The sequence below is a fragment of the Mixophyes fleayi genome, chromosome 2, assembly GCF_038048845.1.
Source record: "Mixophyes fleayi isolate aMixFle1 chromosome 2, aMixFle1.hap1, whole genome shotgun sequence".
In the NCBI taxonomy this organism is placed as follows: Eukaryota; Metazoa; Chordata; class Amphibia; order Anura; family Limnodynastidae; genus Mixophyes; species Mixophyes fleayi.
This window is the reverse complement of record NC_134403.1, coordinates 357,439,030-357,463,783: the sequence shown is the minus strand read 5'-3', so window position 1 is coordinate 357,463,783 and position 24,754 is coordinate 357,439,030. Positions and strand designations below refer to the sequence as shown.

General features: G+C 41.5%; 1 protein-coding gene across 7 annotated transcripts in view; it reads right to left on the bottom strand.

Annotated features, from left to right (window-relative positions):
* Positions 1-24,754, bottom strand: part of ITSN1 (intersectin 1) — a 108,272-nt gene that overhangs the window by 9,126 nt on the left and 74,392 nt on the right. For all 7 annotated transcript variants that reach the window (XM_075197208.1, XM_075197207.1, XM_075197210.1 and 4 more), the window contains 7 exons: positions 24,480-24,601; positions 23,275-23,392; positions 22,580-22,771; positions 3,532-3,653; positions 1,966-2,072; positions 1,170-1,353; positions 242-340 (listed from right to left, as the gene is read on the bottom strand). In XM_075197208.1, the coding sequence (XP_075053309.1) occupies positions 242-340; positions 1,170-1,353; positions 1,966-2,072; positions 3,532-3,653; positions 22,580-22,771; positions 23,275-23,392; positions 24,480-24,601 (944 nt within the window). The remainder of the gene's footprint in view (positions 1-241; positions 341-1,169; positions 1,354-1,965; positions 2,073-3,531; positions 3,654-22,579; positions 22,772-23,274; positions 23,393-24,479; positions 24,602-24,754) is intronic.

The following is a 24,754-nucleotide window of genomic DNA, read 5'->3' as shown; positions in this document are numbered from 1 at the left end:
CCCATAAAGGTTTGGTAGAGGTGCCACGTCAGAGACACTTGCTGTTTGGGAGATACCCAGCAGTGTCAGAACAGACTGACACTGCTGCAAGCACCATCTACAATGAATATCTCAGAAAATATAAAATGTTATATAAATAACTATTTCTTTCCACGTGGATGCCTATAGTCACGACCACAGACAGTTCCAGTATAAAGAATAATAAAAATAGTACAGTTGTATCTTGCAACACATTACGTACATTTTTGATGATAAGGGGATATCTTGTCACTCTCTGCATAGGTTTCAGAATGAAGCTGGACAGCGGCATTCCTTTACACCGAGGGTCCATCGCTAACCTCTGAAGGAAAATAGAATATTACAATTTAAAAATAAATATGCAAAACACATTTCCTATGATCACCACAACACAATATTCAATTAATTTTATTTTTAAAAACCTGTTAGCGATCCTTATTATAACACATACTTGCCAACTCTCCATGAATGTCAGAGAGACTCCCTGAAATAGGGGTGATCTCCCTCACTCCCTGAAGAGTCTGGCATTCTCCCTGGTGCTGAGCCAGCACAAGACGTAGTTGGCTTCGCCATCTGTGGCATGATGACACAGTTCAGAAATTGTGTCCTATGTCCATGTATTGATGCCTATGGAGGTGGCCATTTTCATGGAGACCAAGATTTACTCAAACACTGACAGGTAAGACAACATGACTTCAGTAATGGAGACAGAAATGTAAAAGACACTTCAGTCTCTAGAGATTCATGAACTGCTTTTCTTTAACGCATAGTGGCCTACTCTCCAGGAGACTCCAGCATTTCTGGGAGGCCTACCGGATGAGCAGGGCAACCTCCCAGTTCTCGCCCCCGCAATAGATAAGTGTCGGGGCTTAATGAGGCAAATACTGCAAAATCTTAGCCCCGCCCCCTGCTGTAATTGGCCAAAATTGTGCCAATCCTTTAGGGGGCGGCACCAAAATGATGCGATTCACCAAGCCATGCCCCTGTCCCCGGGATCTCCCTGAAGCCAACAAGGAAAAGTTGGCAAGTATGTTATAACACAGATTGCTCTGTAGCCAAGATAGTATTTTTAAAACATTAGAACCACTAACAATCTTGCTGATGGTGTTGGTGCGAGATATCTGTTGATGAGGGTGATCTATAGAACGTACTTTAACAAAGTCTTTAAACTCGGGCACTTCATCGGTTTTCTGTTGGATGAGGGCGGCACCGTTAAGTTGGCAGCTACAGAAGCGGATATACGGTTGCATGTGTGGCAACTGAGCCGTCAAGATGTCGCCTATCATCTTGACGGGCATTTTTTCACCGGACATCTTTTTACGAACACGCAGTGCCCTATGTACAAAGACAACAAGTTAAAGTTACAAGAAGTTATATTCTCACTATGGACGAGGCACCAGCAGGAATTGTTATATCGTCATATTTATTATTAAGACTTGCGCTATGTGACATCTATCGGATCAGCCATTGGCTAACACCACGTTTCCTCTGCAGTTTTCAGATCTATGCTGATGACAATACAATTATATATGCTGATTTGGAATAACGTTTCCATATGTCCAATCAATGGGCGTCTATGCATTTCACATGGCCAATTATGAAATCAAGTACACCGTTTGTGAACAGGGAATCCTAGTCAAATAATGTCTAAAGTCAGCTCCGATTGTTACATGAACAGTTTAATGTTGAACTGTTCCAAAATGTTCTAGGTGAAAAATGGAACCCAGCAGTGATTGGATAGTTTATGATACCAATACAATATACCAGTATGGACAACATCACCCATCTCAATCTTTCATCATGTACCACCAAATTTCAATGGCATATTGCCACCAACAGTATCCTATTCAATGGTGATTTCTACAATTAAAATACAGTCCTTCCCTTGTATTAATCCCATCCATATACAGGAGCACCAGCACCATTGACTGTTGAAATCACCCTTACTTCAGTAGTTTAATATTGCACATGATCAGCTCCTTCCAGTTGACAAATATCATTGCCAATTCTTTCTCCGTCAGTAGCTCAGATTCCAACAAGGGCTTCTGAAAAGTCTGAGAGATAAAGAGAAAGAAGATTCATAGTCAACATCATGGGTGGTGAGTGAGGACAGATGTCTGGAGTCCTCACTAAGAAAGAAAAATTGCTCAGAGATGTTTTTAAATACATCTCTAACCTATATAGTGGAGCAACCATACAGGTAGGTGATGACGGGCCTTCATACTTTTCAAGTTATTTATTGATAATCCCAAAAATATCATCACCCGCCCTGCCAAAACATTTACAAAATTAGTTCTCTAGCTATGGTCTTAGTGGAAGTATTGTGTAGTGTTTAGGCTTCTGGGTATCGTGTGGTGTAGTCCATTATAACTAGAATATATAGATGACCCCGGGAAGACTTTATCAGAGGCCCAATTGATTCATGGATATTCATTCAAAGGGGATTTCTAGAATAGGCACTGGGAGCAAAGGACTCCTAAAATGTACAAGTGGGTGTGCAATATTCAGACATATAGTCAGAAATAAATGTGTGTCTGGCCCTTATAATTATAAACAGTGTATAAAAACTTACATGGCGATGAGTATCCCTTGGGGTATTTTGATGTAGATATTAAAGGAAAGATTTTGTTTAAACACCCCTATTATTGATATTCAGTATAGTATTTCCCATAACCAATCATAAATAACTCTCTACATAATGGTTTTACATCTCAGGTTACAGGTAATCTCCATGACAACCGGGAAGAAACACCATATTCTGTGCTGCAAATTCCTGATACCCCATTGACCTGATGTCACGCTAATTAAATTAAGAGATACCGGACATCAGTTGGTGATATTATATGTGATAGCGGGAAGCAGCAGTCCAGTCTATGGCCACCACCAAGACATGGGACACTTGGAAAGGAGGTGGTTATGGGGGAATCTATACTGAAAGGTAGCAAAAAAAAAAAAGTGGAGTTTAGACTTATACAATAAAAGAGGGGCGAGGAGAGATTGGACATTCTGGGTGGGATATTATATATAGGGGGAATGGAAATTTTGCCTTAACTAGTCTTCAGGATTGTCCTTCTTTGTATCTCATATTCTATAACATTAAAGTAGGAAATGATCTGGAACATCTACTGTTCTAGGACCGAACAGAAAACATTTTTAAGGAATAAAAAAAGGAAAAGAATAGAAATATTTACATCCTAAATACTTCTTAATAGAACATGATGTGAAGTCGTTCCAAAACATTTCTAGATTCCGACACATTCTAGGACTAGAGGGTGTCCTAGACCTAAACCATGGAGCAGATTTGTAACTACAAACCCCACCATACCCCACTGCCAGGCATGTTATGACCAGTAGCTCCACAAAGCCTCGAGAGCCATAGGCAGTCTAAGCCTGGCCGAAGAAATATTGTAGGTACAGTGCGGGAACAAAGACGTGTCTGTGGGTATTGTCAGTGAGTTTCCCATACTAGGACACAGCTTACAAAACTGCAACCCTACGGTCTGTGCAACTCACCTCTGTAACCAGCTGGAGGTCATTCACATAGTTCTCTTCAGTCACTATCAGCTCGTGGATGTAACCCTGTCTCTTTCTTTCTATAGGACTCAGCATGTCCAGGAGATGTAAATCCGCACACCCTGAAATACAGAGAGGAGAGGAAGAAGCTTAACCTTGTGTGTTTCTCATGGTTCACAGTTGTACCGATGAAACAGCAGCAAAGTATTTGGCTGGTTAGTTATATTTTGATTCCATATATTATATATATATATATATATATATATATATATATATATATATATATATATATATATATGTGTATAAGATTCCCACTATAGCTGCGTGAACCAGGATCTTGCAAGAAATATTCATATATTTGCAAACTCACAGCTTGATAAATTTACCCCTTGGACTTTTCTTACACTTACCTGCTTTCGATTATATACAGACAATGATCATTCAGCACAAACAGCTTTGATCAAGACACGTCAGTTATTCAATCCTAAACTGAAAGGCTTTTGTGCAGACCTGGCCAACCTGTGGCTCTTCAAGTGTTGTGAAACTACAAGTCTCAGCATGTTTTGCAGGTAGATAGCCAGCCGATAACTGTCAGGGCATGCTGGGACATGTAGTTTCACGACACCTGGATAGCCCCAGATTGGCCAGGCTTGCTTTAGGGAGACCCTTGAGTATGCATTTGTTTGTGTCATGATCCGCACAATGTACAGCACTGCGTAATATCAGCACTTTATAAATTATAATAGTTTGCACACAACTTAAAAAAGTACAATAGCTAAGACAGGGAAAACCATTTGCGATAGTCTTATTGTGTTTCCATGTTTTAGGCTATTAGTGACAGTTATGAAAACTGGTACAGTAACCCACAGCAACTAATCAGATGCCATTTTTCTAGTAGTTTAGAAAATGAAAACAACCATGGGTCTGGTTGCTGTGGGTTTACATCACCTTTTCTATGTACCACCAAATTTCATAAATACCTTGAGGGATAAAGATACTGGTTTGTGATTGGAGGAAGGGGGGGATGTGTGTGTGTGTGAATGTTTGATAAGAATCCAAAGATGTCGGCATGTAACATTGGTAGAACATCATCCCCTGTGCTTGTCAAAGTCTAACGTTGGTCGTCAGAAGTGGGATTATTGTCACCTGATATTTTCCTCTATAGTTGGGGATGAAAGATCCTTTTGCATACCAAATCTCAAATTTATTTTATACTTGCATAGTGCACTAGGCAATGTGTAAGTAACTATTGTGCTCAAACTGTTCTTTGAGTATGGCCACCTGCAACTTTTCCTAAATACATTGCTTTTCTTTAAAGGTTCTTTTCATCTATGTATTTAAATTATCAGTCAGTTATTATTTCTTTGCTCATACATATATAGGAACACACACACAGCCCTGCAAGTATTATGATAGTAATAGTGAGTCACTCTGAAGTTCAGCGCCCTATACTATTTAATATAGACACAAACCTCTCTGTGACTTTTAATTTAGGCCTTATATGCAGGGGTGCCGAGAGGGGGATGGGAGTACAAATACAAAGTATCTGGGCTCGGGCCGGCCTGTGTAGTGGGAGGAGCCATCAAGCTGGTGTGGCCCCACCCCCTTTGGCAGCTATGGAAGGGGCCCCAAAGAAGTTACTGTACCTGGGCCCAAATACCTCTTGGCAGCCTTGCTCATACTCACTGGAGTCTATTACAAGCATTTTACTAGTGTCTGAATGCTAGTCAGACACTAGAATTCATTGTGTCACCATGAAGACTAGTAGTCTGCAAGCATTGCTGTTGTGTTCCAGTTTTATAATTCGCATTACATCTATTTTTGAAAATTACAGCTGGTAAACACATTGGTGAAGCCTGCAAAGCACTCCTGAAAGCTAGTAAAAAACGGGATATACACTCCTTAACCATGGGGTTAAGTCGGGGGGAGTAGTCTGGCACCCAAAGAGTTAACTTTTTTCAGCTGACAGCATATCACCCCCACCAATTCCCACATACCTCAGTTTGATTACAAAAGCCATTAGGAAGATATGCCAATCAACCAAGACACACCACTCAACAGAGGGGGGAGTGGAGACAAAACAACGAAAAGACGGGGGGGATCGGAGTGTCCCCCAGATGGACTCAGAGAAAAAGATTTATCGTAAGTATAAATCCCGTTTTCTCTTTCATCCATCTGGGGGACACTCCTTAACCATGGGGACTTACAAAAGCAATCCCTCTGAAGGGTGGGACCGCTCTGATCTCCTTGCACGCAGAACACTACGGCCAAAGGAGGCGTCCCCAGATGCAAATATATTAAATTGGTAGAATTTCGTAAAGGTATGGACCGAGGACCAGGTGGCTGCTCTGCACAGCTGGTCCGCCGTGGCTCCATAACGAGCCGCCCAAGATGCCCCAACCGACCGGGTAGAATGGGCAACAATACGTTTCGGCACAGGGAGATTAATACGGACATAAGCCTCCCTGATAGTCAGGGTAAGCCATCTGGCAATAGTTTGCTTAGATGCTGGCCATCCCCGTTTGGAAAAGTCAAACAACACAAATAGAGACTCTGTCTTACGTATCTTTGCAGATCTCTTAACATATATACGTAATGCCCTCACTACGTCCAAATATTTATTTGTCTTTGTTCCAGGAGTCTGAGTGTCCTCTCTCTACGGGACCCTGTAGGTCAGGTTTTACCTGCAGCCCCAAGGCCTTGCTAGGATGCCCCGTACCAGTGGATCCCTTGTTCTTGCGCAGAACTCTGGGATTTCCCTGTCTTTTGTTCCGTTCTTGTCCAGCAACCACCAGCTGAGGACCTACCTCCTCCACTGGTACCTCGAACACGGGAATGCTCCTCTGGGATGGGACCCTGCCCAGGGTAAGGTCGCGAAAGATGTCACCATCTTTCCCAGCAGCTTCAAAGACCTGGCTACTGACAGCCTCTTGTCTGACAGGATCCTGCCTGTCCACTCCATCTAGGACCTCAACTTGTCCTGTGGAGACAACCTTCTGCTGCGTACCAAGTCCCTCACTAGTCTCAAGAAACTCATTCTTAGACAAGGGATTCTCTGTGACCCTTTCAGACTCTAGAAGTTCGGTCATAGACTGAACAACTCGTCTAGCCTTAGCACCCTGAATGGGTGTGACTAAAACCTTTTCCCTTACTGGAAATTCTAAGCCTGTATAGCTTCGTCTGAAGGAAGCAAATCGACAGCCCTGAGCTCTTTCTGATTTGACAGAAGCCAGCGAGGTAATTTTTTCCAAAACCTGAGGTGAGCTGGTCCCATGAATTCTATCACGATATTCTGGACCTACTCGTCTACTGAGGACCCTGTCTGCTGCCGGGCAAACCCAAGCAGCCGTCCTCCCACCCCACCCTCTGGAACCAGAGGTGGGTGGTAGTCATGCTGCTGGTCTATCCGGCAGCTTGGCGGAAGAAGCTCTCCGCACCACAGGGGCAAAGGATGACCTTCCCCTACGGGACTGTCTCCTGGATTTTAACGGCCCCTGGATTGGTAGTCTGGCCTCTGCCAGACCCGCCCCCGTAAGGAGGCTGTCTGAAAGAACTAAACCTAGGCCTAGCCCTAGGTGTTGGAGTATTTACAGGCAAGGACGTCTTCTTGCCCCCTGAAGCCTGTCAAATCCAAGAGTCTAATTCTGGACCAAATAACATCCCACCCGTATACGGGATGGATTCTAATGATCGTTTAGACTCTGAATCCGCATTCCAAGCCCTTAACCATAACGCCCTTCTAGCTACTACAGCTGTAGCTGAAATAGACGAAGCTATGGAGGCTGAATTATGGGCCGCTTCATATGCATAGCCTGCTGCCTCCCTTAGCTGCATGGCCAGAGGCAGTAAATCTGAATCCTGCAATGCAGACTAACTGCCCTGCCCAGACTTCCATGGCCCTAGCTACCCAGGTAGAGGACAATGCTGGTCTGAGGCTAATACCGGCGGCCGAGAAGATTGACTTCAGCAGGGATTCTAATTTCTTGTCAGTCGCGTCCTGTAAGGTCGCTGACCCGGGTACAGGTAGTGTAGTCTGACGAACCAATCTCACCACAGGTGTATCTACCTTTGCCACCTGTTCCCAACGGGTCATATCCTCCTCCTGAAGGGGATACAATACGCCAAACTTCCTTGGCATAGAGAACCTTTTATCTGGATATTTCCAAGAGGCCTCTACAATATCCCTCAACTCAACTGAGGGAGGGAACCTGACCACCTGCTTAGAAGCCTTCTTAAAGAGGGAGCGGTCCAAGGACTTCGTCTCCTCTACTTCAGCAAACCCCAGGGTCTGACGAACTGCTCTTACCAGGTCGTCCATACCCTGGTGCCTAGAGTTTCCTTCTGACTCTATAATGGACACATCTGAATCGTCCAACAATTCCCCCTCCTCCTCTGAGGAACTCTCAGAGTCTGACACTGACCACAGCGCTTTAGCTGTTTGTCTACGTCTTTTAACACTACGCTTGTGTCTGGGGTTCTCCAGTAGATGGGTAAGCCAGTCCAGGCATTTAGCCACTGCTGACCAACCCACCTCTCCCATCTGGGAAACCCCCGGGAGGGCTGGGGAGAGAAATACACCGACCCCTGGGGAAAATGACTTATACCCTGAGAAACCACAGATGTAGCTGGGATCTCAACTGGTTTAGATAACAGATTTACAAGGGTATTAACTCCCTGTGTTAAGGCAGCCGCCCACTCAGGAGGATCTACCGTTACGGTGGAGGTGTCTATAGGCTGTTTCACAGGAGCCACAGTGCAGGCTGCACAGAGCCCCCCCTGATCCAGCAGTTCACTTGTTAGTTTAACATTACATTTTGAACAGACATTATGTTTGGTATGTGTTTTGCTTTTATCTGCCATCACAAGATAAGAAAAACTAAATCACGTTTCAAAATTCACAAACACTTCTCCAATTTATCAGAAAATACAGATTAGGTTATATTAACATATCATAGTATTTCTGATTTAAATAAGACAGGCTTGGAGAACTTTATAGTTTTCTCATAAACAACAGTTCTCTCAACACATCATTGTCTTATAATATACATGTCTACACATGCACACACATACACACAGAAGAAATAAAAGTGATACTCAGCGGGGAAGATATGTGTCAACAGTGCACTTCTCTTCAAATGACTGCTGCAACTGTCCTCCTTTTGAAGCTTGGCGCCAAAAAGGGATCTTCCCCGTGCTCACTCAGCGGGGGAGAGGAAGAGGTGCTTCTCAACACATTCCCCTACCACTGGAATCTCCTTCTGTGTCTCTGCTAACAGTGATTTCCCCAATCTACTTAGGTGAAATCCTGTTGCTTATCTTTCTCACATTTTGCTACCACACCGCAAAATACAGGTACATATTTATCTATGAACCAGTCAAAAGATAGTATTTCTGTTCCCTTTCCTCTATATAGAGAGTATAAGGTATAATTGGTCAAGCTGAAAGGCTGCAGCAGGTTTTTCAGTAATGACTGCAATTAGCACAGAACACCTGGGCCCATTTAGCATTACATTTGGAACAGACAATATGTTTGGCACGCCCAAACACTTCCACAACCTTTATCAGAAAATACAGACTAGGTTATTTAACATATCATAGTATTTCTGATTAAATAAGACAGGTTTGGAAAACGTTATAGTTTTCCTTAAACACAGTTCTCTCAACACCTCATAGTCTTATAATACACATGCATATACAGAAGAAACAAAGTGATACTTAGCGTGGAAGATATGTGTCAACAGTGCACTTCTCTTCAAATGACTGCTACAACTGTCCTCCTTTTGAAGCTTGGCGCCAAAAAAGGGATCTTCCACGTGCTCACTCAGCAGGGGGGGGGGGAAGCGGTGTTCCTCAAACACATTCCCCTTCCACTGGTTCTCCTTCTGTGTTGTTTACTTTAACAGCGTTTTGCCCTTTCTCTTATATTAGGGGAAAACCTGTTAGAATGTGTTCCCCACTAGCGCTACTCAAAGCGCGCCATCCTCATGAATTCACTGCCATCCCCATGGGAGGAGGAACTTGGTATACTCCAGCTGGCTTCCGGGGAACCTCAGCAGTAAAGGCGCTCTCTGCCTAATGGCAGCGCCCGTCCTGCATCAGCGGGGAGAGTTTCTTACCGACTGCTTCCCGCTGTGAAAAGCGCTTCTTACCTCTCTGTCAGCGGGGCCGCCCCCCCCGACAGGCGCTTCTCCCACGAGTCAGCTCCGTTTGCACGGAGCCTCTCGCCACTGTCAAAAGAAAAAAACTGCAAAAGAAAAGGAAAAACCTATAACCAGTGAACCCTGTTCATTGTGTCTCTTGGAGCTCTTCAGGTGCAACCTTCTTCCAAGGGCACCCAATTCAAACTGAGGTATGTGGGAATTGGCGGGGGTGATATGCTGTCAGCTGAAAAAAGTTAACTCTTTGGGTGCCAGACTCCTCCCCCGACTCAACCCCATGGTTAAGGAGTGTCCCCCAGATGGATGAAAGAGAAATATAAATAAAAATAAGTAGTCATGCTTTTTTCTTTTACCAACACAGATGGCCTCCTCCAAAATCTCTGGTGCCAATTAAATGCAGACACCAATGGTTTACGTACTGCTCCTGGCTCTCTATGACATGATGCTTTGGCTGTGGTGGGAAGTGGTCAAACTCGCTAGACAGATTCTGATACTATGATTGGTAGATAACACTGGCCATTCACCAATCAGATTGCTTGGAGCTCCCAGTATGACATCAGCAATGGGTGGGAGGAATTTGCCCTCAAGTCTCCTGAACTCTGGAAAACCATGAAATTGGGAGACTGGAAACTGGAGGTTAAATTCATGAGACTTTACAGGTCTGCAGTAGCCATCATAGTGGAGGTCTGCTACACATAATAGCCACAAGACTGGATGATGTACGCTTTATATACTACCCATACAGTTGCCACTAGGATTTCTCTTTGTGGTGCTGATTGCACCTTAATTATTGAAAAGATAGGGGTTCCAAGCTTTTTCATAGGATTGTAGGTATTAATCCTACAAATCAGGCCAATTTATAGCAATAGATTTACATATTTAAAATTATTTGAAATCACGTCCAGGATTGGCGATACATTTGGAATAAATACTTTAGCGCGTCAAAAACAACAGGCCAGTAGTACAATACCTGAAATTCAAAACAACATTTCAGTGTATAAAACACAGGCTGCGGCTATTCAGTCTAAGTGGAGAGAAGTGCATAATGATCATAATATGGTAGTACATTAGCAGCTCACAAGAGTATAGCACATTAAAAAATGAAAACCAAAACATTGTAAGTTGTATTTAAAATTTTATTGGTTCAATACCGCTCAGAGTGACAAAAAAAACACAAAATAATGTCTGTGAACTCCTCATTCACCATGAATATGGAAACAAGTAAGGGATACTGTACCATTACTGGAAATTATTAGAGGTGCCAGAAGAGTGATTTTTGTACAGGTCAGAAATGTGATGAGACTTCTAATATCTGCAATAATTTACAGCATGGGGTGGTTATTATAATGCACAAGTTTTCCTAATGAAGACTGACATAATGACATCAGAACTCACAATTTCTACAGGTATTAACTCGAGCATTTACATAAATTGTCATTAATTATAGGCATCCCGGATGGGAAGTCAAGTGGCAAGAGGGGAGGAGCAACATACTGTGTCATAATGGTCACTCCCTTAGCGCTGTGATTGCGGCATCACGCCACAGGGCCAAAATGACGCGATTCACCACAAAACACTTAATTGAGGCCCCAGATGCTACCACTTCACTAGAAAGTGGCGATGGGCGGGATCCTGCTCTCCTGGGGGTCTGGGGGAACCACCCGAAATACGCGTGTCCCAAACATTCCGGGAAGGTTGGCAAGTGTATGCTTATAGGTTGATGAATTATGGGCATAAATGCTATTAATGTATCCCAAAACCATCCATAATAAGACAATGCAGTCGCCATTATTATTAATAATAAAAAATTAGACAACTGCAAAAAAAATCATGTAAACCTGGTACTTCTAACAATACCCAAATCCAACAATGGCTAAACCGAAATGACATAAATCGCAGTCAATGTATCCCATATGCACAATGCAACAGACAGTTTATACTGTTAATTGATTATGGGACTTACAAACCAGAGTGGTGGAGTTTTGAGAACACCAGTAGGTGCTGTTGTATATTAAGGTCTCACCTAGGTTGGAGTGTTGTGGTCATTACTGCACTAGTGAGGAATCCATCATATTTATCAGCAAAGCAACAGTGCGTGCTCACTTCTGTACACTGGGTCAGAGAAGGGATACAACCAAGCTTAAGGCTTTCAGTGCATCTCATGGAACTGCTCTGGTGGTGTTTTTGGCAATGGCTTTCATTAACTACTAGATATAACTTCAATATTATAAATAAATTGCATTACAGCATGGAGACATAGCAGTGGTACAGCCTGGGATGATGGATTACCAATGCTGGCTTCAAAATAATTTGTGCGTGGCTTTACAGCTTTATGTGGTGATTCACAGCGTTGTGTAATCACATAAAGCTGTAAAGTCACGCACCATGTATGATCTACAAGTTTTACATTTGGTGGGTTGCAAACTAATTCCACAGGTAGCAAAATGGTCGTGGTGGAGTAAAAAAGAGTTTCAAGCTCTTAAAGCCGAGGGCAAGAAGTCTTCGTAAAGAATCGTATTACTAAATAATTAACCCAATTTTCTTTGCCAGTGTATAGGTGCGATGCAAGAGAAGACTGTAATAGTATTGCAGTAACTTACATAGTAGGCAAACGAGAGGCAGTCAAGAGTCTACTCCCAGCCTACACAGATAGTCAACATAAAACAAACATATACACTGATCAGTCACAACTTTAAAACCACAGACAAGTGAAGTGAATAACATTATCTTGTTACAATGGCACCTGCCAAGGGGTGGGATATATTAGGCAGCAAGTGAACAGTCAGCTCTTGAAAATTGTGAGCTGGAAACAGGAAAAACAGACAAGCGTAAGGATCTGAGCGACTTCAACAAGGTCCAAACTGTGATGGCTAGTAGAGTGGGTCAGAGCATCTCCAAAATGGCAGGCCTTGTGGGGTGTTTCCACTGTGCAATGGTTAGTACCTACCAAAAATTGTCCAAAGAAGGACAACCGGTGAACTGGCAACAAGGTCATGAGCGCCCAAGGCTCAACGATTTTCGTGGGGAGCAAAGGCTTGTCTGTCTGGTCCAATCCCACAGAAGAGCTATTGTAGCACAAATTGCTGACAAAGTTAATACTGGCTATGATAGAAAGGTGTCGGAACACACAGTGCATCGCAGATTGCTGCGTATGGGGGTGCAAAGTCGCATATCAGTCAGAGTGCCCATGCTGACCTCCTGTTCACCGCCAAAAGTGTCTACAATGGGCACATGAGCGCCAGAACTGGACCATGGACCAATGGAAGAAGGTTGTCTATTCTGACGAATCCCACTTTCTTTTACATTATGTGTGCAGCCGGGTGTCATTTACCTGGGGAAGAGATGGCACCAGGATGCACTATGGGAATAAGACATCTGGTGGAGGCAATGTGATGCTCTGGGCAATGTGCGGCCGAGAAATGTTAGGTCCTGGTATTCATGTGAATGTTACATTGACACGTACCACCTACCTAAACATTGTCGCAGTCATACCTTCAAAGCAATGGTATTCCCTGACAGCAGTGGCCTCTTTCAGCAGTATAATGTGCCCTGCCACACTGCAAAAATTGTTCAGGAATGGTTTGAGGAACATGACAAAGAGTTCAAGGTGTTGATTTGGCCTTCAAATTCCCCAGATCTCAATCCGATCGAGCATCTGTGGGATGTGCTAGAAAAACAAGTCGGAGCCATGGAGGTCCCACCTCGTAACTTACAGGACTTAAAGGATCTGCTGCAAACGTCTTGGTGCCAAACACTACAGGACATCTTTGTGGAGTCCATATCTCGACGGGTCAGAGCTATTTTGGCAGCGAGGGGGACCCACACAATATTAGGCAGGTGGTTTTAATCTGGTGGTTGATCGGTGTGTATATTCACCTGTTGTAAACACAGCTAATTAAGAAAACTTGCAAGGATGGAGTACCTGTAATTCACATCCTTGCAAAAAAAGGTAGAGAACTGCAATTAGTTGCTGCTGATGCCAACTGACAGACTATATACTCTACTACAGCATTGTACAAAAGACCTACTATATCATAGCAAAGCTTTGGCTGTAAACAGACCTGAGCCAAACATACCCATCTTCAAATCGCAGAACACCAGAGCTCCTTAGACCTCAGCCTCCCCAAACTCTCTCACTGTAATCACTCCTCTAAAACCTTGTCCTTCCTCAACCTTCCTACAAACCCTGCTCCCAAATATTAGCCAGGTAATACTAAATTAGGATGAGGATTGGGCCTACCCACCAGCGATTTAAGTGAACAGGGTTTTAATACAATTTTAGCACAAGGTTTTGGCCTACTAAACAGCACTCTATAGTAGGCTCAATACATGGCCAAAATTAGCAACAACAACCAGGTGTTCCTACTAATTGATACCATGGAATTGTCATAGCCAGTTCCATTTCTTGTTCAAGAACCGGTCATCAGCAAGCTGGATTTTAGTACTGTAAACTAAATTTATTCCCATAGCTGTCCTTGGGGAACAAAGAACTACAATATGCTTTTCAATCCTCCATGGCAGCCATTACAATGGGTCAGCTCCCATCTAGATTAGATAGAGACAGGTTAAACAGAAATGCCCTCAGATAGTATATAATGCAGCTCCTCCTCTTCCTATAGGTCTTTTCCTGCCTCTATTATTGGTAGGTCAGGTAGTGTTTTGTTATTTTCTGTAGTACGGGGGGGAGCTTACCTTCTTTGTAGCCCCAGCGATGCACCATCCATGGTAAAAACTAAGGAATGAGATGGCTACGCATGGAACACAAGTCTACTACTTCCAGGAGCATAACACCAGAGTAGTAGTTGAAATCTTGCACTAGATCATGGACATAGGCGGTGCACATTCTAAGTTATAGGTCATAGGTTACAGGGCACTAAGAAGGAGGACCAAGAACGACTCCCTATGCTAGAGGAGAAAGGATTACCATCTTCATTTTAACTGTACAGCAGCTGGAGTTCTGCAGTAGAATGGAGCTGGAGTCCAAGCCCAAACAGCAGAAGACCACCCACTCTAGGTAAGTTCCTAAGTTACAGGTGCTTTGCTTAAATTAGTTATAGTTATAGCGGTTAGTAAAGCAAAGTACAACAGCATAGTGTTTGTAGAGTCTGTGATAAATGTTCAACAACCGAATCTGAAAGGACCCTTTGTACTTCGTGACTAAAGAGGATCTGTCTGCTTTGTAAAACATAAAAAAAAAGAGCAAGGTCTCACACAAGTATGGATTTTGTAGAAGGGAATTTAGAATACTCCAGTAATTAATAGGGGGGGAGATTAAAGTAACACCTAGGATGTTTAATCTTGATAATGTGGACATTTTGCTCAAGTACATATACAAGCCTATGGGTAGGGATGAAGACGTTAAAGTTACAGCGTCTTAGAATTCATTTTTGAGGATCGCAGTAAAAAGTGTAAAGTTTTACTGCTACATTAGGTTGTGTACATTATTCATAAGGAACTGATGCAGGTGGAAAAGTATCAGTCTAACTCTAAGAGATTAGAAAATATTTATCTGTTCAGAGATGAAGAAGCACATAAGTGGCTTTTTGTTGCAAAAGTGGATGCAACTGTAGCTAGTATGTCGGCCAGAGCTACAATCTATCTTGAAGATAAGGACCCTCATGGTTAGAAAGATTTAAAAAGACACATATTTCATCTGGAATCACATTGAAGTAAGGCATAGGCAGGACCTCAGTGGCGAACACACTTAGACTGTGGGGAGAAACATTCTATACAGATGTCTAGAGAAAGTGAGCAATACATGTTGATAAGATTGAGGCTATGCATAGAGGCATATAATGTGTGTGTGAAGCATCTTCGGGCACCATTGCTTTTTCAGCAATGTTGATGGCATCAGCATCGGTGGCCAAGAGAAAGTTCTGGCTGTGCCCTTGGGCAGACAGTCAAAAAATAGTCTAGCCAATATCCCAGTTGTAAAAGAAGTGTTCTGAAGGGTAAATCTAACAGTTTGCCACAGGATCGACGGGTAAAATAACGCTACTCTTCCCTGTCTTGTCAACACTTCAAAGAAGTGAGAAGTTAAAAGCCAGGAAGACATACGACAGAATATTCCTACTACATTCAAAGAGCACTTTGGGCATTCAAACGTAAAGAAGGGAGGACAAATCACAGAACTTCGCAATGAATAATGCCAGGATCAGTGTCCATTAAAACCATTAGGGGACAGAATGGCACAATTTGCAGATATAAGGACCCACTCCTTAGTTTTGGACATTATAATAAATGGATACAAGATTGAGTTCCATCAGTAGCCTAGAGGGCACTTCTTGGTCCAATCCAGGGGATAAATGTATTAACTTTCGATTTTTTAAACTCCCCGCTATTCGGCGAGTTTGCAGTGAAAATTTGAAGCAGGAATAGCTTTAAAGGCATTGTTTTGCCTAAAAGTACCCCCAGGACTCCATCAACCCTATCAGATTTGGAAGCCTTACAGGGAAGCCAACAAAGTTAAATAGAACCTCAGGCAATTTAATTTGTTCCTTTAGGCGATATGGACACAGGTTTTTAATAAACTCTTCCTTGTCAGAAAATCATCACAAGCCTTTTGCACTATCCTCAACTTGAAGGCTCAACGGATTTGACCACGTCAAACACTTTCGTATTAAATTTGTGAATGTTATCCTCACTGCTATCAGCAAAATTAATTTTTTAACATCTGCCGAATTCCTATTTTCACAGGAAATTCCTCAGGTTCTAGGTCAATAGTCACCACCTTCAGTTCACCCGTCTGCCCTACGACCTTGCAACATCTCCGAGAACAACTATTATCAAGGTACGAATCACTTTGGTAGCAGAATTAAGAAAGCAAGGTGACATGATATGGCCCTATTTGGACAAAATCCTTGTGGTAGGGAGCTCAAAAGAGAAAGGAGTTCATAGAACATCTCAAGCAATAACTTTACTGCAGGGACATGGCTGGATTATAACCAGGACAAAAAGTGACCCATCACAACAAAGAGTTTTGGGGGTCCAGATGAACACCATACAAAAACAAGGTATCTCTGACAGAAGAATGGGGCCTTCCGCTTAGGTAAGATCTCCTGCACCAATGCCCAGTTTTTCTTCTAAATCTAGAGCGACTAGCTTTGATGACATGGAGGTTGAGTAGAAGATGCTCACAGGGAAAGTCTCAGAACCATGGATTAAGATAGTTTTACAAGAACTCTGCAATAATCGATCATCGAATTTGTAAACCTTTTATCACATGAAAGTTCAATCCAACTACAGCAACTATCAGACATATCATTGGCTTCCGTCAGGATGGATCTGGCCTGATCTACCCTAAGTATTCGAATACCAAAATAGATTTAGAGGAATTGGTTCTTCCCAGCAGTGAAGAGGATCCTATCCCTCTATTAGGTTGTTTGTGGTTCTGTGGGACACCAATTTAGTGCTCAACACACTGATGTCTGACCATTTTGAACCACTGCATGAGGTTTCTCTAAGACACAGGACACTAATAGCGGTGCTACTGCAATTACTTCTGTAAGTTGAATGGGAGAATTACAGGTAGTGTGGTGTAAGGAACCCCTTTCTGAATATCTACGCTGAACGATGGAACTATATCATCAGGAAGTCAGGCTGCCAGCCTTTTGTCCACTACCTAGTGATGAAAAGGAAAGAAAGCTACACGCGTTGAACTTGGTCAGAGCAATTAACATTTATTTATCCAGGACGGAAGGATTTAAAAGCACAGAACAGCTTTTCATGATTCATACAGGGTCCAAGAAAAGGTATCCTACTAAACAAGCCATTTCCAGGTGGATGAGAGAAATTATTATACAGGAATACAAGAGAAATGTGCATAAAGTTCCAGAGATCCTGAGGGTCCACTAAACATGAGCAGTGGCAACGTCTTGGACAAGGTGGTCTCAGGCTTCAGTGACAGCAGGTCTGCAAAGCAGCTGGATGGACACCTATCCATATCTTTGCTAGTCATTATCATCTGGATATCTTGTCATCTATTGCCTCTCAGTTTGGGAGACATTCTCAACAAAGCCATTGAATAAATTATTTGCAGCATACGTGGCGAATCTGCTCTTTTGTAGCCCTCCCTGTATTGCTGGGATGCATCCCATTTTAACAAATGCCAGTGAATTATATTTACTGTTAATCCCAGTTTCTCAACACACTGAATAGCATCTGTTTTCCAGCCATGCTCGTTAGGTTTATGCTTTTCAGAGACAGATTGGGAAGTCGACTCAAAGACGTAGATGAAGAGGAGACGCTGCATTATATATACTGTCTGTCTGCATTTCTATTTAACCTGTCTCTACTTAATCTAACCGGATGTTACCTATTGTAATAGTCAACATGGAGTATTTAGAGGAAAAGGAATTAACGGTAACTATAATTTTCTATTTTTCTTTAGCCACAATTCTGTGAGATAAAACAGAAGAATGTGGTTTTAGAACTTACAAAAAAAGCTGATATTGTAATAATGCCAAACAAGCTGGTAACTGGTAAAACGCTAATCCAATGATCAAAACTCATTCAATTCAGAAGTTCATAGATTTTGTAGATTGCAGTTTATTATTATTTTTTTAAAATAGACTGCAGTAAATCAGTAAGTTATTCTTTACGCCCTCATTTTGAGCCTTCCAGAAGTCCAAATGGATGATTTTTCTAGTATGAGGCCCAGTGCTTGTCTCCAAAGTGTTACTAAGTGTTATCTAAAACCCAGGTCCATTACTTTGCAGTGGAATTTGGAAGAACAATCTTAAAATGTGTTTTACCATTTCAGCATATGCAAATAGAAGCCTCTTACATGCCGTTTTATTAAGTATTAATTTTCGGTTTTCATTTTAGTTCGTACTACAGACGTAGCACAATGTGGCCAAATATCTCCAAAACTACTTCGGATTTGTCTGTAAATTGGAGCACAATGGCTATAACATACAAGACACCTTAAATCAGGCCTGTCCAACCTGCAGCCCTCCAGATGTTGTGAAACTACAAGTCCCAGCATGCCCTTCCAGCTATCAACTGGTTGTCTACCAGCAAAGCATGCTGGGGTTTGTAGTTTCACAACACCTGGAGGGCCGTAGGTTGGACAGGCCTGCCTTAAATGATTCCACGTCTTTCATCTCCTAATGACACTTTAAATTGCTCCTCACAGGGACTGTAGGTAGAAACTTGGCATGAAATAGCCCAAAAAAAAACCAACAACTGAAAAGCAGAAAATATTAATTTTCTCCCCTTCTAATTTCCATTAACTTTTTGGATAAAGTGGTTCCAAATAACCGAACCCATTACCAATATCACTTTTAGAAATGTAGGTAACAGCTTATGGGTCATTTTGCAAGCTCACCAAAAATCAGCTACCGTTTATATCAGCGACAGGACTACTGTATTATTTATATAGCGCCAAACATATTATATGTTGCTTTACAGAAAATGTTTAATCATTCACTTGAATCCCTGGCCCAAAAGGAGCTTATAATCTAAATTCTCACTGAGGTCAATTTTCAGCTAAGTCCAGTTAACCCAGCAGAATGTTTTCGGACCTCTGTGGGGAATAAACGGAGCACCCACAGGAAACCCAAGTGTGCGCCTTGTGAGGGCAGCAATGCTAATGATTGTGTATCAAAGTGTATTTACTGAATGGTGCCACATGGCAGTATGGGTTAGAAAAAAAACCATTTCTAAAAGGGATTCTGCAAGGAGAATAATTACACAACACTCACACTAAAAACTGACTTTTTCCAAAATAACAAACAAGGACAACTCTAAAGCAAAACACACACAGTGAAGTTCATCTTTTATAAGAAGGATTTAATTATCTATACATGTAGTTGATTGTAAAGGCTGTGTTACAGTTGTTAAAGCTGTAGTTTTTTTTATATATTTATATATATTTTACATTCATATCCATGAAAATACTGAAGTGTGGTTGAAGAGGGAGCTTCAGTTACGCCAAGTAAATGGTTGAGGGGCGTTTTGTAACATTTTGAGCAATGGTAGGAAAAGGGGATCAAATACATAATGAAAAGAAAACCGCTACAGCCATCAGTACAAACCACTACATTCCATTTTCCTTTCTCCCCCCCCCATCTCTAGACGAGGCGTTAAAGCAGACGCTAGTGTTCAAATAGTTAATGAGGTGTACAGGACAATATAACATTGTAAGCTTCTAAAAAAAAAAAAAAAAAAAGACAAATTCCACAGTCTAGTTAAAACAAGAATAATACAAAATATGTAAACATTGCAATTAATTCCAGGTTAAAATATTGTATACATTCTTTGTCTCGATCGTACGTGAATAGCGAATGAACCCCTTTCACTCACAGGGTGTGCAGGGGTGACATTCCTTCCTGACCACAAACAATTTAACTTAATTTTGTAAATTGGAACAAGTGGAGAAACACTATATGTATAGTACACTGGACAACTTATCCCTGGTAAATGTAGAAAAAAAATAAAATAAAACGTTATATATAACAGTACAAAATAGAGTTGCGTGTAATCAACTAAAATGTGCAAAATAGGCTGACACTTTTAACACATTCAATGCCGGAAACTGTCATCCATTGAAAATGTTGGGCTGAGAAACCATTGCACGTGACGATAAACTGTCTTTTTTTTGTTTGTTTGTTTTTTTATATCGGTATATAAAATGTATTAATTCTCCACAAATACTGTCTAATACAAGTTAGCTGTATATACCTTCAATATAACTGGGCACATCTAACTACAAGGAACCCTTACGGTCACCTTTCTTGTGCGATTTAAAAAAACAAAACAAAAACACAAAGAAATAAAACTAAAAACACTGGACACATGAAAATAAAAAAAATAATATAGAAAAAGAAAGAACAAAAAAACATTTCATATTTATGGACACAATATTCATAGTACATGCAGCATTCCTTGATAGTGGGTCTTTTTGCAAAATAACATAAAAACAATAATGAAACTGCTCAGTCTGGTATTTATTGTGACTTTTTCCTCTCCGAAGATTAAACACGTGTTCTAGAATGCCGAATTGAAAAGCACGTTTTATGAAAATGTGACTTATTTTATTTTGTCGTAATGGAGAAAGCCGCAAAAGGACCCACTATCCTCTGTACTCAGTGTCAATTTTGCTTCAGGATCTGCGGATACAACGTAATGGTCACATGCATCTAAATGGAAAATGAGGTAAAAATTTCGGTGCAGCGGTCTTCTAGTCAGAAGGCAGTAGATGATCATGCTGGAAGTCACATGATCAAGGCTGCATCTCCCATCATCCCTCTGGGCAGTGATATGGGGATAGTGGGTCTCTTTGAGGACTTTCAAGCCTGAGTAGGGGGATGGACAACATATGATTCCTGGAAAAAGGAGGAAAACAACACATAAGCAAAACCAAAAGAAAAAAAAAAAACTAAAAAAATCTAAAAACAAAATAAACCACTGTACACTACAATAATGACTCTGTATGGTGCAAAATAAACCGAATAAAACAAAACGGGTAGCATGCTACACAAAGGGAATGATGTGGCATATATATATATGGATTACAGGACTACTAAAGAAAACTAATTACTTTAGACCAAAAAAATATTTATGCCACCCCACCCAAATCTCCAACAATCCGTCATTTTAACCTAAGGATTACTAGGTATTCCAGAAATAAATGCATGGCCAAAACTTTAGCAATTAAAGGGAAAGTATCAAGTTTTAATGTACTATATGCCGTAATAACCAAACACTTGGTGGCCTGAACCTATATGTGTGAGAATGTGGGGCTAACTATTCAGTAGGAACTAGACATCAATGAGCTGCCTCCATTGTGTTTAGGCGACAGATGCATTGTAATTTTGCCTTATATGAACCCCCAATCCCATCAACCTTTAGCACGGTGTGGGTTCCAAGACACTAACTTCTGAGGCTACACTTTACTGCATTCATTGTAGGGTTGTCGATGAATCTGATTGGATAGTCCCCACAACATGTCTAACGAGCCTAATTTCCAACGATACAACGCAGGAAAATAACTTGTAAAAGTCTTGGGACTCTTGGGCTGGGCGCGTTGTCAGGTGGGTGATGGTACATACCAAACAGTTTGGTGCCAAAGCACACAACCCCAATGGTTCTAATAGGCAGGGGTTCATCGGATTAAAATAAGGGGAGTTTATCTTTAAAAATAGGTATTTATTTTACAAATGCTTGCCAATTAAATTAGTTATCCATAATTAAAGATACCAATTTTTTGCATTTGTTTTTCTGTTTTATACTACAAAGTAGTTAAAGTACCTAACACACTACGCTATAAACTAAAGGAAACAGAAGAGAACTTTGGCATTCATTTCATTAGAAAAACAGGCAGAATCTTTAAATCTTTATTGAGATGCTTAAACTCTTCCATTTGTAATGCAAGACCCTTAATTCTTTGCCACTAATCGCACTGCAGTGAAGATGATAGTCACTGGCTTTCAGCTACTACTAAAGTCTCTACAAATAAACAAATAAAGTCTCTAACTGGCCAAATCAAAAAAGTACTACATAATTCAAATGCTCACAAAAAATGTACTTGTCTTTTAATACACATTTTATTTACCACTGAAAAAGTAGATCTTGAAGTAGATGATGTAAATAATGATTAGAATAACCAAGCATAACATCTGCCACGTTTCCTACAGTAGTCCAGTTTAATCAGTGAATGGTCACGTGATGTAGGGTGTAAGGTTGGTGATTGGACAGCTGCACTGCGGTCATTTCGGTGCTGTAATGACCGGACAGAGTCCCTTTATATGGTAATGCGGAAGGTCTTCATAGAGACAGGTGTAAGGCAGCAGTGGGCAAAGCTTTGACTTCTGCAAAGAGCCGCAGAATCACAGCAATGCTGCATGTCATTAAAGAGGTTCATTGAATAAGCCCTGCCATTTACTTACATTGTTGGCTGGGGTCCATATCTGTGGTCAGCTTGACGTAGTTGGAGGGGAAGAGACCCACTTGGCCATTCAGTTCCCCTTTCCACCAGTCTGGATCCTCTTTGTTCAGCACGTTGAGGACTTGACCTTTGGAGAAAGCCAGCTCGTCGTCGTTCTGTGCGATGTAATCGTACATCCCGATAACCTGGCATGCTAAAGAAGGACAATGCCCAATCAGATCACTGAATGCTCTGCTCATGAAACATGATCTGATGTTTTATAAGCACTTTTAAAGCCACCCATTGGTTTGGACCTACTCCTTGGGAATTATTTATTATTCGTATTATCTTCACCTTAAACTTATAAAAAAGAAAAAAATAATTTAAAGTAATCCCATTAAAATAGTAAGTTTTTTTTAAAGCCTTTAAAAGTACTGGTGGTGGTGTTTTTTCCCCCTTTTTTCTTCAAGGCGTTATTAACATCTTTCAGTTTGTTATAGGTTTGTGACTACCGGGGTAACCACAGTCACATGACATAAGATGCTGTTAAAAAAAAGTCTATGGGATTGCTGCTTAATATAATAGCGTTGTATTGGCAGATTATGGTGAGGGAAGTTGCAGAGCTCAATGTTTAGCGACACAGATATCAAACATACATACAAGAACTAATACATAATCAACGTGATTTGCACCAAAAGAATATGGCATTATACTTACTTGGTGGTAACACTGCTGGCTTAGGTGGCTCTGTTGGTGTACTTTTATTTGTACCAGGGCTTAACAGTTTAACGTAATTGGCAGGAAACCATCCAATCTGTCTCTTCTTCCCACGAGCCTATACAGAGAGCGGATATAAAAACAGTAATAATCTACAGTAATCCACACTCTGTATACACAAAGCAGCCGTGTCCTGTAGAAACTGATGATTGTTTGCAGGTGATCAGTCAATCATCTCTCAGGATGAGACAGGATCAATAAACCAAAGCAGGGCCGCCATCAGGGGGGTACTGGGAGCACATTAGTATGGGGCCCAACATCAGTGTGGGGCCCCACCACCCCTGGGCCCAAACAAATTTATTAGGGGAGGGCACCTTTGCAGTGAATAAAGGGAGGTAACGGGCGCTATTTCTAGGCAGCAGCTGCTCCTGAGATGTGGGAGGTGGTATGGGGAGAGACCTTGGTGCGTACTTAAGGATGCAGCAACGGGCCCCCCTTATTGGCAGTGCTTCCACCTCCACTCCCAAGGTCTCCGGGTCCCACAGCTGCCGCCATTTGCTGTAGAGAATTGAGAGGGGGGGAGATTAGGAGGCAAACGATGGATAGAGAATAATTAAAAAAATGACTAGGAAACTAGGAAGCCACAATTTCAGGTGGCAGCCCTGAACCTAAGACACGCTGTCCAGCATAATCTTGTTGGTGAATAATTGTTTAGGGGAAAGCGTGCGTATTGCAGCTTTGTTTCCACAGTCAAAACGTTTCCTGCAATATAAATCAAAATACCACTAACCCTTAAATTAATGTTGGTCTAATATTACTAATACACACACACGCACATATATGAATGTTATTAGTATGTGTCACACCATATTATGATACATAGTAGTTTGAATAGTAATGTTGAAAGATCTCCAAGCTCAGACCCTTCTCTAACGTTAGAGGCAGTTTGTAAATAGAAGTTAGTGATATACATGTATACCCCGGTTTTACTATGACTATAACATATATTTACAATAATATATGCCCTTGCTAAACAATGAAATAGAAGCTAGTGCTATCTGTTAGCAGCTACTGTAGACTCAATATGCTGCTAGAGATTCATCTGATGAGCAGAGAGAAATATATTTCCCTTGACACTTCTATATATAGTTATGGTCCAATAGACCGATTGAAGGCACATTGTACATGTCAATAAAAGCACGGACCTGTAGCTCTCCTTCCCACCAGCCTCCAGTGTTCTTCTTCCTGATAAGAATCAGTTGTCCAGGAGCCAATGTCAACTGTTCAGGGCCGGTGGCTGTATAGGGGGCAATAACCTGGGCAATTTCTGTGGGGAAAACAGAAGACTTGTATAGTGCACTCAATAGTAACAAACAAATACTTATTCTATAAAATGCATTTTCAATATCCTAAATAAAAAATGTTTACAGCAGAAGTTTACAAATAAATAATTTTATTTACAAATAAATTATATATATAT